The sequence below is a fragment of the Carettochelys insculpta genome, chromosome 3, assembly GCF_033958435.1.
Source record: "Carettochelys insculpta isolate YL-2023 chromosome 3, ASM3395843v1, whole genome shotgun sequence".
Lineage (NCBI taxonomy): Eukaryota > Metazoa > Chordata > Testudines > Carettochelyidae > Carettochelys > Carettochelys insculpta.
The window spans coordinates 56,746,399-56,761,208 of record NC_134139.1 but is presented as its reverse complement, the minus strand read 5'-3'; the positions used below and the strand labels follow the sequence as shown (position 1 = coordinate 56,761,208).

Sequence of the window (14,810 nt, the reverse complement as noted above, 5' to 3'; positions counted from 1 at the left end):
TTTCAGTTGTAAATCTGAATAAAACTAAATTTTGGTGATACATAGCTTTGAAATGAGTCATTGTTCAATGTTCAGAAATATTTTAGGGAATCTTTATTTTAGTCTTATTCATAATTCTCAGTTTTTCACTTTGTAAATTTTTTATGCTGAAATCTTAGTGATAAATCTTTTTGTCTTTTAATGTAAATCTGTGTATGTGCTACAGTCTGACACAGTGGAATTAGGATACAGTAATTTCCTGATTTTTATTTGGGATACCATGTTTCCCAATTTTATTTGGCCACGGAACCCTTTTAAACTCAAGACTTCTGTGGAACCCCATTCCCAGGCTTAACCCCTCTCAGCCCCAAACTGTCCCCTGGCACTAATCCATCCATGGGATGGGAAGCCCACACCAGGCAGCCACATGCACCCAACAGCAGGAAGGCTGGCGTGGAGGTGTTGAGCTGGCAGGAGGGAGCCAACCCTCATCCACTGCAGGAGTGTGGCCACTCGAGTAGTGGAGCAAGTGGGGGGGCTCCCTGTGGCTGCCTGCCCTTCTGCTGCTGCTAAAATAATAGAACTAAATTCAGTTGGTTTAACTGTTGGCTCTGTCTCGCTGCCCTGCTGGCCATTAAACCAATTACATTTAGTTCACTGTGGCAGTAGGGCAGGGAGCAACAGCAGAATTTGCTTGAGGGACCCTTCTTCTCACTTTGTGCAACCCTGGGGTTCCATGGAACACCGTTTGGAAAACACTGCTGTAATACATTACGCTTACTTTCTGCTTGCTATGTAACTTCTTGTGCTTTTTAAACCTAATGAACTTTGAATAGTAAACATAATAGTGCAACAGAGTTTTCAGCTAGACTTTGCGTAATGACCTAAATGAGACAAAATTCAAGCTGCTTGATGATACTCTTGAGAAGTGTTTTTCTTTCAGTAAAACCAGTACATCATCAAACCAAATGAATAGAAACAAACCAAACTCTTGTTATTTTTCTTTATGACCCTTATATTACTCTGACCTCTCAGTTTCTCATCCCGCAAAGCACTTAGGCATGTGAGGTTATCCCATTTAATTAAACCAGGCTAGCATGCTTCTAGATAAATGGGTGCTTAGATGCATTGCTCGAAGACTCCATGAAAACTGACAAAACTCAAAGGTGCCTTAAAGGAAAGACTACCACAGCTTCCTCTGTCAGAATCCTCATCTTTTGAAATAGTTTGCAAGTAGTCTGATCACCAAGATAGGGGCCTGAACAAATACTGAGCGGTGTCCAATCTTACATATACTACCTTGTGGAAGATGTCAGCCTGTAATATAATGTGACACAACCCTGAATGAAACTGCTTCTAAATAATTCTTTCTGAAGACTGTCTGATTTACAACATGAAGAGTTTCTGAATATTCAGACAGAAGCAGAATCTGCTCTGCACAGGAGATATTAAACTGACATTCCTTCATATGTTTTTAGTGAAAGCCAAAGATTCCCAGGGTGCTGCCCAATAGTAGAGGTAGTGGGTAAATGAAATGTCCAAAGCCATAGCGCCTTAAGACCAATAAGAGGGCCTAATTTCCAAGACCATGTATGGGCTAGTATATAAACAGGAGCCACTCCATGTATCTGTAACCATAGTATAGATACATAAGCATTTTCAAATATGAATGATTAAAATAGCACAATTTTAATAAATATTCAAGAACTTGGTGCTTTTTATCTGTGTATTTCAAATGGCATTACACCTAGGTAAGCATCATCCAAATTTTTCTACAAATAGGGAAACTGAGCCACAAAGCTCAAATGGCTTGTGCAAGAGCACCTAGTCAATCAGTAGAAGAAATTAGCTTTAGATCTCTTGAACTCACAGTTCCTTACTGAATCTATGGGACCTACATGCTTTTAAACAATGTGATACTTTGTTAACAAGATAGAACTGCCATTATGTCATTTTCAACCCACTATACTTTTCATAGCAATTCATCAGGAAAAAATTTTAAACACATGCATTCATCTTTTCAAACTTAATTTTAAATAATCTTGATTCTGACCAAGATTTTACATGAGTTGGTTATCCAGTATGATTGTAGTAGATATTGTGGGACGTAACTTGCACAAAACATTCCACAAAATTAGTTTACCAAGAGGTGTTGTTACATTCAGTGGTATATGTGGCAAATGTGTTGTTCGTTAAGATAAAAAACCAACCGTTTTCATACAGCTGAATATATGGGTATCTGGTATTCTTAGGTAGCTTGTTTTTTATTGATATCACTAGTAAATATTTTAGAATTCCTCTAAGCCAATCAAAGGTGCAATTTCCTTAAGCAATGATACTCATGCAGCGTAATTTCCTGTTCAGAATTAATTAACAATGCCATCCTGCAGCATATCAATAATCTCCATGAACAAGCTAATATAAGCCAACAAAAATCCCTAAAATGCTGCCAGACAACTCAGTAAGAGCGTTCCTTTTCTCAGTGTTGAATTATATCCCCTTTAGCAGCTTCTTTGAAGCTACCATGTAGCTCGGGAGAAACCCAGGCTGTTTAAACACAGCAGTATTTCATGAAACTAATGTCTTTTCAAACTGAGGCAAGCGTTAGCAGCCACTTGAATTCACTCTTCTCTGCTTGGTGAAAAGTTTTTTAAAAGGCTTGACTTGTTTGGGGGGCGAGGGGGAATATTCAGAAAGAATTTGAGGAATTGGACTTTTGAGAAAATACTCCTGTTAAGCAAGTGTGTTGGTTGTTATGTTCCGACTAGTTACTACTTAGAGTTAGTTTATTTAGAGTGAATGTCTCAAAAATATGGCTCTGCATATTGTCCATAACAAAAAGCATTGGGCACCTTATCAGTGGTTAAATTTTCCTTTAGTTTTGGAAGTTGAGGATTCAGGACTTTGAATTGCAGCACCACTGGTTGCCATGGGCAGCATTCCATTGTGCAAAAGCACTTTGTCCTTGATATTAGTTGTTCAACCAATTGAATAGCTCAGTTGGCTGAACATTCTTAGCTCTCTGGATGCTCAGGGGCAATATAGGAGAAGAAACGGAGTTAAACTTTCTTGCTTATCTTTTATTTTTTTATCTGGTGTCATGTCTTCCTGCAAAGTCTAAGGCTGTGTCTACACTAGAGACCTTAATAGCAGCACAGCTGTTCTGATGCAGCTGCAGCGCTGTAAGATTTCACACGTAGCTGCTCTATGCCATCAGGCGAGAGCTCTCTGTCGGTTGCATGGTGGGTATCAGCATAAGGGAACAGGTGTGGTATTTGAAGACCTTTCAGTTTCGGTTTCTAATATTTTTCCAAATGATTTGCTCAGTCTTCTTTCAAATATTAAAACAAAATAGCAGTTAGGAACAGAGTTAGATTAGCTGTCACTGGCACGTTAGATTCCCATTGGCCTCCCTTTAAATGCCATTCCATTGTACATAACTCTATTTACACTGTGCGTGCGTGCATGGTAGGGTGACCATCTGTGCCATATTTGGCGGGATGGTCCCGTATTTGGGACGCCAAAAAAGGCATCCTTGCTTATTTTTTAAAAGGCCCTCATTGTCCCATATTTGCCCACCCCTCACCTGCTGACCTTTTTTACCAGCAGCTGCTGGTGGGAGAGCACTCAGCTGCCACATCCATGCTGCTTCCCTGGGGCTCCGGGATCAGGAGGGCGGGAGGCTGCTGCTTCCCCGAGGCTCTGTGGGAGTAGGAGGAGCACCAGCAGCTGCCACTTCCTCAGGTCTCGGGGGTAGGGCCGGCGGTGTTGCTTCCCCAGAACTCCAGGGTGGGGAGCGCTGGCAGCTGCCGCCTCCTTCCCAGCTTCCAGGTGCTCGGTGGAGCCAGGAGGAGCTGACCCTCTCCCCCCTCCCCACCAATATCTCCCCATCCCCTGTTTGTGACGGGGAGATATGGTCACCCTAGTTGTGCAAAGCAAAATCATCTGTAAGAAGAGCTTTCTCTTTTAGTACCTTTCTTCACTGTTTAATGCTTGCAGGATAGCAAACATTTTAATAGTCTTCTGGATTGTTGCTACTAGGAAGGGGGAGTTCCTCAACTGGTTCAGTGGAAAATAACTTAAGCTCAGGATTTTATCGTATTTTAATTTTTTTAATCAAATTTTGGAGAGCATCTTGGTTGTGCTAAGTATTCCTGGTCAAATCATATGGTTTGCCCTGTTATACATTATCTCACATACCTGCAGAGACTTCTAGGTGGCAACCTAAAGTGTTTTGATTTCTGTAAATAGCATTTAAAAAGAATCTCTTCAAAACATTTATAATCTTCGTTTTCAGTAGCTTAGAGGTTGATGTGAAGGGAGGGCAGAAACCATAACCACCAAGTTGATTACTGCTAAATTCTGGCTGCTGTGCAGCCCTGTCTCTTTTTCACTAACTGTTCAAAGGTGTCAGCGAAATGCAGTGTACGGTTCTGATGGCTACTTTTAGTTTACATAGAAGTCCTATGTACTGTTTTATAAATAGTACTTTTTCAGTTAGTCTTTATACTGACCAAAGTGAGCTTTTTCCAGCCAACTCAAGGGTGCACCACTGCTTCTCAACCACAAGCTGCCTGTAGACCAGAGGCAGCCAACAGTGTGTGTTCATTTGAATTATACATTTTGGTCTGGTCACTCCGGGTGTAACTTTTAACTTTGGGTTTTGGTTGAACAAGAAAAAGGCCTTTGAAATAGTCACATAGCTGCTGCTCCTCTCTGCCTCTTTTCTGCATGCAATGTAGGTCCCTGAATGGGAGGCAGGATGTGGGGAGCCCAGAGTCCAGCTCTTGGAGGACTATCTGTGCACTTACCTGCAAGGATATGTGGTGGGCATAATGGGGCTGTCAGCAATATGATTGCACAGAGCTGCAGTCTGTGGCCTTCCCTGAAGCCTTGCTGAAGAGGCTGCACCATCCCTAGGAACACACTTTCAAAAGGCATTCTTTTCACGTTTTGCTTCAAAACATTAATGTAGTAGCTGCCAGCTAAGAGGCAGCTTAGAGCATTTTCCTGCTGAATGGCCTGAGGCTTATTGCCTGTGGTTTCTACATACCCCTTTGTTTTCTTATTTAGGAAAGAGTTGAAGTTAGATAAAATTCGCCTTACACCCCAGCTGTCCTGTTGACTAAGCTCCCAAAAGTTGGCTATTATATCACACCTTAGCTTTTTAAAACCATCTGATTGTTTAATCATTACTATAACCTCTCCCCCATCTCTTATGTGGTATTTATTGTACTTTTATTATCAGGCTTTAACTTATTCTCTCATTTATTTTTGTTGCCAAACAGAATCAATTCCACTACTATAATAACCAGGGTTTTTTATTTTATTTTATTTTATTTTGCTTTTTAAATATAAGGTCTCCATTTTGTAGAGCTGGTTGGTCCTTGGTTCTTGGAGAGAAGTTTATCTTTCCACTGAAGAAAAGTGCAGCAATGACACACTCTGCATAGAGAACAAAAATGTGTACCAAAGTACTTTGCTAAATTGGGGCCTTAGGCCTCAGGATTACAGTTAAATTCCCTGGCAGACCCTCATGCCTGCAGAAAGCTCATATTGTTTAATGTAGGCAAAAGTCCATCTACTCTTGGATCTAGTTGCATAGATTGGGGCCTATATGGAGATCTAGTTATGGGACTAGGGCCTTACCGTTTTCAACGTGTACTGTTCTGAATTTTGAACACTGGAAAAAAAAAATTACACCACCTGCTAACTTTGGTTTATTTAATTTTTCCTAGCGATACTGCAGACCCATCCAGCAATTGGAGTATGGCTCTGAAGAATGGCAGTAGTGATTTTGTGGTCCTGAGTAATGGCAGCATCCTCTCCAGTGCTACGAGTTCCAGTATCCTTTCAGCAATGGATGGAGGCATTGTAGCCCAACACCTCCCTTCCAAGGAAGCACCAAGAACAAAAGTGAGTCCAAATGGATGCCTGCAACTTAATGGTACAATCAACCCGTCCTTCCTGCCTTTAGACAACCAAAGAACTCAACAGATGTTGACACAGTCTTGCCATTCTTGCCCGTACCATCATCCTTTAAGCAGCCATAATAAACAGCAAGAATGTCATTCACTGACTGGGAGCACAGCTCCAGCCCCGATGAATTCCTGTTGCCTGCAGCCACATACTGAATACTCAACATCTGTCTGCCAAAAACATACACCTGTATATCAGACCACCTGCCGTCTTCAACACTCCCCATCATTCTGCCTTCATCATCAGTGGCCTGACCATTTTCAGCATCACTCTGTTCAACATGTAGCCAGTGGGTGAGTGGAATGGATTTTTTAATGGTATTCAGTATGCAACTCATGCTACAGGTATTCCATTTTATTTTTTATAAAAATAAGGAGAGGTGAAAAGGAGTGAATTAAATCTTTTATACATACTGTTTCTCAGACAATAATAAAATCTAACGCATACTGCACTTAACTGCATGCAAACAGCGTGGAGGATATACTTTGTTAATTTCATTCGTAGAATGTTTGCTGTTCATGGGGAGCTAATTCATGTCAAGAACATTTTTTTTTTCTTTCCTTTCCACAAAGACACAGCCACCTTGGCGTAGTTTGGGTTATTTGGAAGACATGCACTTCTTCCTCATATATCTTTAAAACCATGATAAAAGCTACTTCTCATAGCTTTTGGGCTTCTAGGAGAGGAAAAAACTGATACTTTGTAGCTGAAATGTGAGAATTATGCAGTTGGTTGAGACAAGAGAGGCCACAGAGAGCAAATGGGCTGGAATCTTTCATTCAGTATTTCTGTTACCTGATTGTTTTGGGGTACCAAAGCAAGACACATTTCATCTACCAGATGTTAAGCATCCCAATGCGATCAATTCAAGATTTGTTAGACTTCAGCTAGAAAGTTTCGTAGGGGTAGCTGTGTTAATCTGTAGCTTCACAAGTAACAAGCAGTCCTGTAGCACCTCAGGATTTCTTGTTATTTAGATAGAGAGTACTCTCTGTTCAGGACTCTTTTTTGTTCAAGCGCAACTCCTGCTGATGTCAGTGGCAGCTCTGAGCACTCAGCAGTTTTGCAAGTCAGGCTCCAAGTATCTCAGATGGGACAACCTGAAAATGAGGAAAATGACAAGTATAGCTTAAGTGACTTGTCAGTCATTACATATGGATTTCATAGAATGAGGGATGAGAAACATGTTTCCGGAGTTGAAGCACACATTGTGGAGCAAATCTTGTTCCTTCCTTTATAACTGCATAGCATCATAGCTACAGATAAAAGACTGCTGCATTGGGTTAAAGCTTACATGATTTTGGGAACCCATTTTAGTACTTGATTTTCCTGAATCCCACTGTGGGTGGTTCTTGCTTAAAAGCTGTTCTTTTGGTCTGGTGAAAAACTATCCAGCTTTCCTGGTTGTGAAGGAAATTTTGCAAATATAAATAGCTCTAGCAATGAGGCTTATTACATTTATTATAGTCAGACCTGGCAAAGAAGCCTGTAGTTAAAGTTGCCTAATAGTTTCCATTATAAGACCTTATTTTCAGTTGTTTATAACATTCAGATGATTCAGGTTGAAATTCTCCATGTTTGGTATCTGCCTTAGGCTGAATTTTTTATTTGCTTGTTTTTGAGGAGTTTGAGCAAAAATGTTTCTGCCATTTCTGTGAATGAGATTTGGGAAGAATGTTTCACCAACATTAAATTCTTACCACTATTTGACAAGCATCTCCATGCTTTAGAGCAAGCACTTGCATTTTTACCAGATGGGCTCTCCCTAGGGTTAGGGAACTGGCTTTTGTTGTCCTTGTGGAAAGTAATTCAGTTTAACTCCACTGTAATATTCTGGACAAAAAAATTATCCGGTGACCATGCTCTGTAAATGTTTGTTGGTCTTGGTAACGAGATACTTAGAGGAGTCCCTCTGGACTGTGGGTAATCTTGTTGCACAGCTAAAATGGACTTCCTTTACAATTGTGCCTTCCAGTTGCCAGGGGCCACTCTCAATGGGCTTTAAAAACAAACAGCAAGGAGGTCATCTATCTTGTGCTCTCAGTGTTACCCCTTGTTTGGGGCTCGGATGTAGATGGTCAGGAGGAAGTTTCTGGCAGAGTGGCTGGGGAGTAGAGACAGGCAAAACAATTCAATTACCTCTCCAGAACCAGAATACAACCCAGGGTTTCTGTGTCCCAACAGTACTCTAATGTCAAGCAAACATTTATGCGCTGGGAAAATGTTTGGTTAGCCCTCCCTCCAAAGCTGAGTCATATAAAAGGGTATCTGCATGTTGATCCTCCCAATTAGTAGAGCTGTTGAAAATATTTATCAAAATAAATGTCATCTGTTTTTCAATCAAAACAAACATTTTGGCCTAAATGAAAAACCAGGAACCAAAATTTTGGAAGTAAAAAATCTTCATTTTAGTGCAAAAGCTTTTGTTTATTGAAAATATTTTTAATAAAAATAATTTTCAAAACAAAAAAAAAATTTGGTTTATTCATCAATTTTGTGATAAACTTCCAAAAGGGACAAGAACATTTTTAAAAAAAAAAAATCTTGCATTAAATAATTTTTTCCCTTCTTTACCATGGCCCTCTGGTGAAAGTCTATGGGGTCCAAACTTGCTGATGACCCATGTGATAGATAGTATAATTCCATCTCATAAATTTCTTTTCTGGTTTTTTTAGGCTTACAAAATTACATACAAAAAACTCCTACGCTATTTTATTATTAACATTCAAAGACAACCACTGCAGGTCAAAGTAGTACCAAAAAATGAGATGGCTTTTGCAACCTTGATTTGTCCCCTTTATGTATTTGTAGGATATAATCTTAGTGCACAGGATGGATGCTGTTGAGGGAATGAATCAGGTCTGTGCAGTGAAGGAGGCGGTTGTCTGTAGTGTAACGAGTGGGAACTGCAGGAATAGAAGAGATGGTCTCATGAGTCAACAGTTGAATGGTGCCATGAGAACTTATTATCTGAAATGAACATCATGAGTTTCCATATATATTGTGATGCTGTGATTTTTTGTAAGTCGAACTTGCTCACTTTACAAATAAGGGGTTTCTTTTCTTTTTCTTTTTTTGTTTCCCTTAATGGCTACCTCAAGGATCTTGAGACAAGCTGCTGTATTATACCCCATCACTAATAATAAAAGTTCTGCGGGGTTCGTTTCAGAGGAAGTTGCTGCACCCATGTAATCACTGTGTCAACAGTGGGGTTGCATTGTTGCAAACGAGGCCAGAATGTGACCTTTGTAGTTAGAACTTTATATAATATCTGCTACTATTAGCTATTGATGTTGGGGTTTGCAGTACATAAAAATGTTCAAGATGTTTTTTTCCATGTTTCATTCCTTTTATAGAGAGGAAGTTTTATCAGAGGAGATTTTGCAGTAATGCGAATAGGTGGTCAGACCCTGAATTTGTCTGTCTCCTTCAAAGAGCTTCTTTCCCTTAGCCAAACCTCTTTGATATCTTCACCTTGTCATTTAGGTTAAGTGAAGTGGCTCTGAGGATGGGTGCCGTGCTGAGAACTGAGGGGAGATACTTATGTGTGAGGAGAGATGAGCTAATCATTATTTGAAGTGGAACCCCACCCCTTTCTGATTGGGGTCATTTTAGTTTTGCTTGGGTTAAACTAGCTGCTGTACATTTAGGTGCTTAACTCGTGTATGTATTGTGACATGGTGAGGAATGTTTCAGTCAAAGAAAAAAATGTATAACGGAATATCCTCAGTTATGATGTTAAGAGACCTAGTGCTGTTTCACTCTCTCTTCTACAAATGTCCTCAGAGCTATGGAAGAGTGGAGATTGATCCCTGTGACCTTGCTTGAAAAGCAACTGGAAGAGGATGACAGTTGTCGTTCACTGTTTATGGACTTCGCAGTGGCAAAAAGAGTAAAAGATAAAACAGTAAAAGCAAGTTTTTGTAGCTAAAGAAATCTGATAACACTGAGTAAACAAAAAGAATGGATCTGCTGCGTTGGTTCCCTTTTTTACATACTTTATCCATCTTTTTTTTTGAAGGTTTAGTTTTCATTTCCAGAGGCTTTTCTTCATACACAGATTTGGAGATCATCCAGTTTTACATTTGTGTGTTTTGACAAAAATATTTTTAAATACAAGGTTTTTTAAATTTAATCAAGTTCAATATATAGTCAAGCTAGCTTTCATTGCTATTTTTCAGTTGTATAAATATATATAATTGTTATAATTGTGGAGTTGAAGATGATGCATAATGTGTGCAGAAGCTTTGCATAGATCTTTTCTCTGAAATTTTAAGCTATAAGCAAGTAACCAATTATTTCAGCGTGTCTGGCTGTGTCAGGTGTTTCAAGCCTACAGCATAACATTTGTCAGTGACCTAATCTTAAAACAATTAAGGACTGGTGTATCACTGTAGATTAAAGAATGCAAAAAGGAGAGATTGAAATAACATACATTTGTGCTTGCCTTTTAAACTGACCTGACTTGCAGAGTTTATAATACCTTCAACTTGAAATTTTGTAATTTGACTAAACATTTGTGATAAAATATTTATACTTTCAAAGTGTTCAGGTGAATACAGTCAAATTAATGTATTTTTGAATAACTTAAAATGTCATTTTACTCACTTTTATAGCTCTTTTACAGACAGCTTTGAGGCTTAAATCGCTTTCACTAAATATTTATATTTACATAGGAAGAAGTTTGGTATGTATATTAAAGGTTGTTCTTGGGCGGGGGGGGGCGCATTATTTTAGAATGAGACAGAAAAACATTTTAACATATTACAGGTAGGCTGAGTTTGGTGGTGCATATAATACGTAGAAAATTGTTTGCAAAGTCCACATACATAAAAGCACATCAGATAGATCAAATGTTGGACCTAATAACACTGGCCATGGCCTTCCAACAAATCAAACTTATGTCTTCAGTGTTAAATTACTTCAGGACATAGTCAATTCAAATGCATTCTTAACCCCCTTGCCATGAGCAGAATCTCTCACTGTAAAATGGGTTATCATCTGTGAAATCCCAGCTATCTGCCCAATATTAGAATTAAATTATGCAGGCAGACATTAAATTTTACTTTCAAACAGATTTTTTTTAACTTTGGTAGAGAAAGTGTTGTGGCTTATTTTCAATAGCTTTGGAAGTTTTTCTGTCCCCTCTTTCAAACATCCCCACACCCTAAGGAGCCTCACTAAGGCTGAGAGTGGCAAAGCCTGAGTGTAGAGGCAGTTCTCAAATGGTAATAAAATATGTAATGCTTAGAACAGTGGCAGGCCACAGTTGTCTTGTTCTTGCTGAACTTATGTTTTTAACTGCTTCTGTGGCTGACCAAAGTACACACAACAAAGAAGCAGGTGGAGACAAGGGAGAGGAACCAGTAAAACCTTTATTAGGGTATGTCTACACGTCTACTTGGTTGACAAATCTTTTGTCCTTCCCAGGTGCAGCGCACGCACCCCGCCCCCCCCCCACGACCAACAAAGTTTTGCCACCACAAGTGCAAGTTTGAACACTACTTTGTCCAGAGGACCATGTGCTGATCTTGCCAGCAAAGCAAGTGAAAGTACTTTGCAAAACTGCCAACAGACAGCATTCACACACGATGATTTTTAGTTACTGTACACTTCCTGCAAAAGGAGGAGAAGCTATAGTATCACCAGACACATTAGTGGGACTGGAGCTGCCAGGGAAGCTGGAGACTTTGGAGCCCATCAGCATATGCAGGGGGAGATAGAAGGAACAAGGTGATTCAAGTTTGCAAATGGAACAAAACTCTGCAATAAAGAAAAATTTAAAATACTTTTAGTGCTTTCTTGATACTTGATACTTTCCCATTTTAGATACTTACATAGGGCTCATAAGCAATAAAAATGGAAGGGTATGACGAGTGCAAAGATGACCTTTCTTAAAATATACACTCATCCCTTGCTGTATGAGCACAATTGGTTCCCAACTTTCTGCTCGTAGGTGAAAACTTGTACAAGGGGCATTAAACTCCCATTAAAATACATGTAAAAGTCTCTGATTCCTTCCAAATGCTCATATATGGGCGAAGGAGTGGCAGCATGTGGCACTGCTTTTGAAAGGTAAGTGAACTTCGGGTTGGAGAGGGTTAAAGGCTGGGGGCAGTTTGGGGCCATGAGTGGGATGGAGGGTTAAAACCCGCTGGCAGGTTGGGTCCGTGGAGCAGATAGCGGGGGTAAAGGCTGTGGCAGGCTGTGTCCACAGAGAGGGTGGACTTTTAAGTCTCCGGTGGCTGGGTTTGCGTGGGAGGGTTGAGGCTGCGGCAGGTTGGGTTTGTGAGGCCAGCAGGGTTTCAGGCTGCAGTGGGTTGGGTCTGTGAGGCCAGCAGAGTTTCGGGCCAGCAGGTTGGGGTTGCAGGACCGGCGGGGGGTTCAGGATGAGGTGGGTTGGAGCCATTATGGACTGGCAGGGCATTCAGGATGAGGCAGGTTGGAGCCGCAGGGTGGGTGAGAGTTCAGGCTGACATGTGTTGGGGCTGCCGGGAGGGTGGGGGATTTGGGCTGTGGTGGGTTTGGTCTGCGGGGAGTAGGGTAAGGCTCATATTATTGGAGGGGGAGTTCACTCTCCTGTTGAACTAAGGTAAGTATATGTGTCCCTCTCTTTAGTGAGTACTCGTAAGTAAAGTATTCGTTCAACGAGGGATGAGTGTAGTGTGAATTACAGAAAGCATGACAACCCTGCTGTATGTGGCTGCCTTTGGAGCAAAGTTGCACTGCTTTTTCTCAGATTGAGGAGCTGTTTTAGAAATATACAGCTGTAGTCAAAATATGAAACAACATCCGTGTTAACATCCGTGTTGAGACTTTTAGAATTATCTCTATTGTGTGACGCAACCTAGAGAACTTTAACCGATATATTCAAATAGGGACTGAACAGAGGCAAAAGGGAGGAGGTCACACTAGGCAAAACCATTCCACTCAATCTCCTATTGATACCGCGTTTGTGCACCTATAGGATAGGATCCACAAATGAGACACCAGTGTACTTAGCACAGCTCCAAAGTAGAGAGAGGATCCATATCTTCTGAAATCACATTTTGAGGTGAAGTTGCAGAAACTTTTGACTGCAGTTTATAAATGAATAAAATATTCTGTGAGAGATGACTGAAATTATCAGAATGTTAAAGAGCCTAATTCATAATTCTTGACAAAAGTACAATACTATTTTGTAGTGTTTCACATATACCAAACACTGTACAACCAACTCAGCCTTACAACTCCCTGCAAAGAAAAAAGGCAGTACCCGTTTTACAGATTAGGAAATAGACCGAAGTAGGTGGCAGTTTCTCCAAGGTCATGTGCAGTGTTGTCACCCAGAAGCATTCAAAAATGAATCAGACCACAATAAACGCACTTTTATTTTGGCTTTTCAAGTGATATTTTTGAACATAATACATTATTTGACTTTTTCTTTTTTTAGCCTTTAGATTTAAATCTTTTCTCAGCAACAAGACTGCTAAAGTTCCTTTTTTAAATGAAAACTGGGCTTTGTATTTTATCACATGATTGCAGGAGCTAAAGCTTTAATAAGACCATCACGTTTCGTGAGAGGAGATAAAATTACAGAAGTCAGCAACAGAGCAGATGCAGCACATCAGTGACAAAGTTGTTCACATTTTAATTAAGATTAAAGTATACCACTTTACGTAGCTACATAAAGTGCTAACAGTGTGAATGTTTTCTGACTTATGTTCCATGGCAAAAATAATATTCAGTCAATTTAAGTCAACTTTTAAAATCTGTTGTGGGATCACTGGTTTATATCTTGTGTTCTGGGATTCTAGGTTCTGCTATATCTGTTTAGTGCCACACATTTGTCTAAACTGCATTTTCCAAATGCTTCAATACAGTTGTCCTTTTAATGGGTGCCTTTGTCTTAAAAAAAAAAAAAAAAAAAAAAAAAAAAGTGTTTTCTAAAAATGAGTGGCTAAGAAGTTGTGAACTGGGAATGGAATTTTTTTAGCTGCCTCCTATTCATTTTACAGTTTGCTGCTAGTTACTTGGCAGACAGCTGAGAACCAGAAAGAAATAAAAAGCTCTTGTTTTTAAAAAGCCTGTTTTTAAAAGAGTGGAAAGGTTTGCCAAATACCAAGTCTTAATAACATGACTTTGTTATGAAACAGCTCCCTCCTCAATTCCAGGAAAAGGGTATTTGTTATCTAGTACATTCCTCAAGTGCTTGCAGAACTGCTATATATTACATTTAAGAAGAAATTAGCACCTTTTACATTTTAGAGGCTATTTTCACTTCAGGAATGTTTAAAAGCTTTTCTAAAATACTTTTATGCTGAATCTCATTTAAAACATAAAATTTTGCCTACTTTCAAACACTTTTCAATATAAACATCTTTAGTTTACAATGCATTTCACACATTTTAAGGCTCCTTTGTTTTAATTTTTATGCTGGGGTATACATAACTTGTTGTATACAGTATATGTGCATAAACCATAATAAAGATCTCTGAGACAGAGACTTAACCCAATAAAACTAAAATAATGTGTTTCCAAATGTAATCGTTTATTCAGATCGCCCCAGACAGGGTAATTCTGATCTGTTTTGTCCATTTTCAAACAGTTAAATGGCAGTTCTTCTGTTCACTTTACTTTGTTTGTAGTACCTAGTCATTTGATGTTCACCCACAAATGCACTAAAATTCGACAGTGGGTGTTAATAATTTCTCTGTAGTAGTTTACATGGCAACAATAAAGTGTTCCAGGTCCCTTCCATCTTTTCATTCTCATGTTGGGGCTATGGGGGAGGGTTGCTTCATGTGCTCTTGGAGCATTATTTCTGAGTTCCCCTGGCGGCTGGAAGTATAATGCTAGGGAGTGCAGCAGTT

The 14,810-nt window shown here is 39.7% G+C and overlaps 1 protein-coding gene across 2 annotated transcripts in view; it reads left to right on the top strand.

Moving 5' to 3' along the window:
* The window catches only part of DISP1 (dispatched RND transporter family member 1), a 165,675-nt gene that overhangs the window by 107,509 nt on the left and 43,356 nt on the right, over positions 1-14,810 (top strand). For both annotated transcript variants that reach the window (XM_074989912.1, XM_074989913.1), the window contains exon 2: positions 5,718-6,251. In XM_074989912.1, coding sequence (XP_074846013.1) covers positions 5,749-6,251 — 503 coding nt within the window. In that variant the 5' untranslated portion in view covers positions 5,718-5,748. The remainder of the gene's footprint in view (positions 1-5,717; positions 6,252-14,810) is intronic.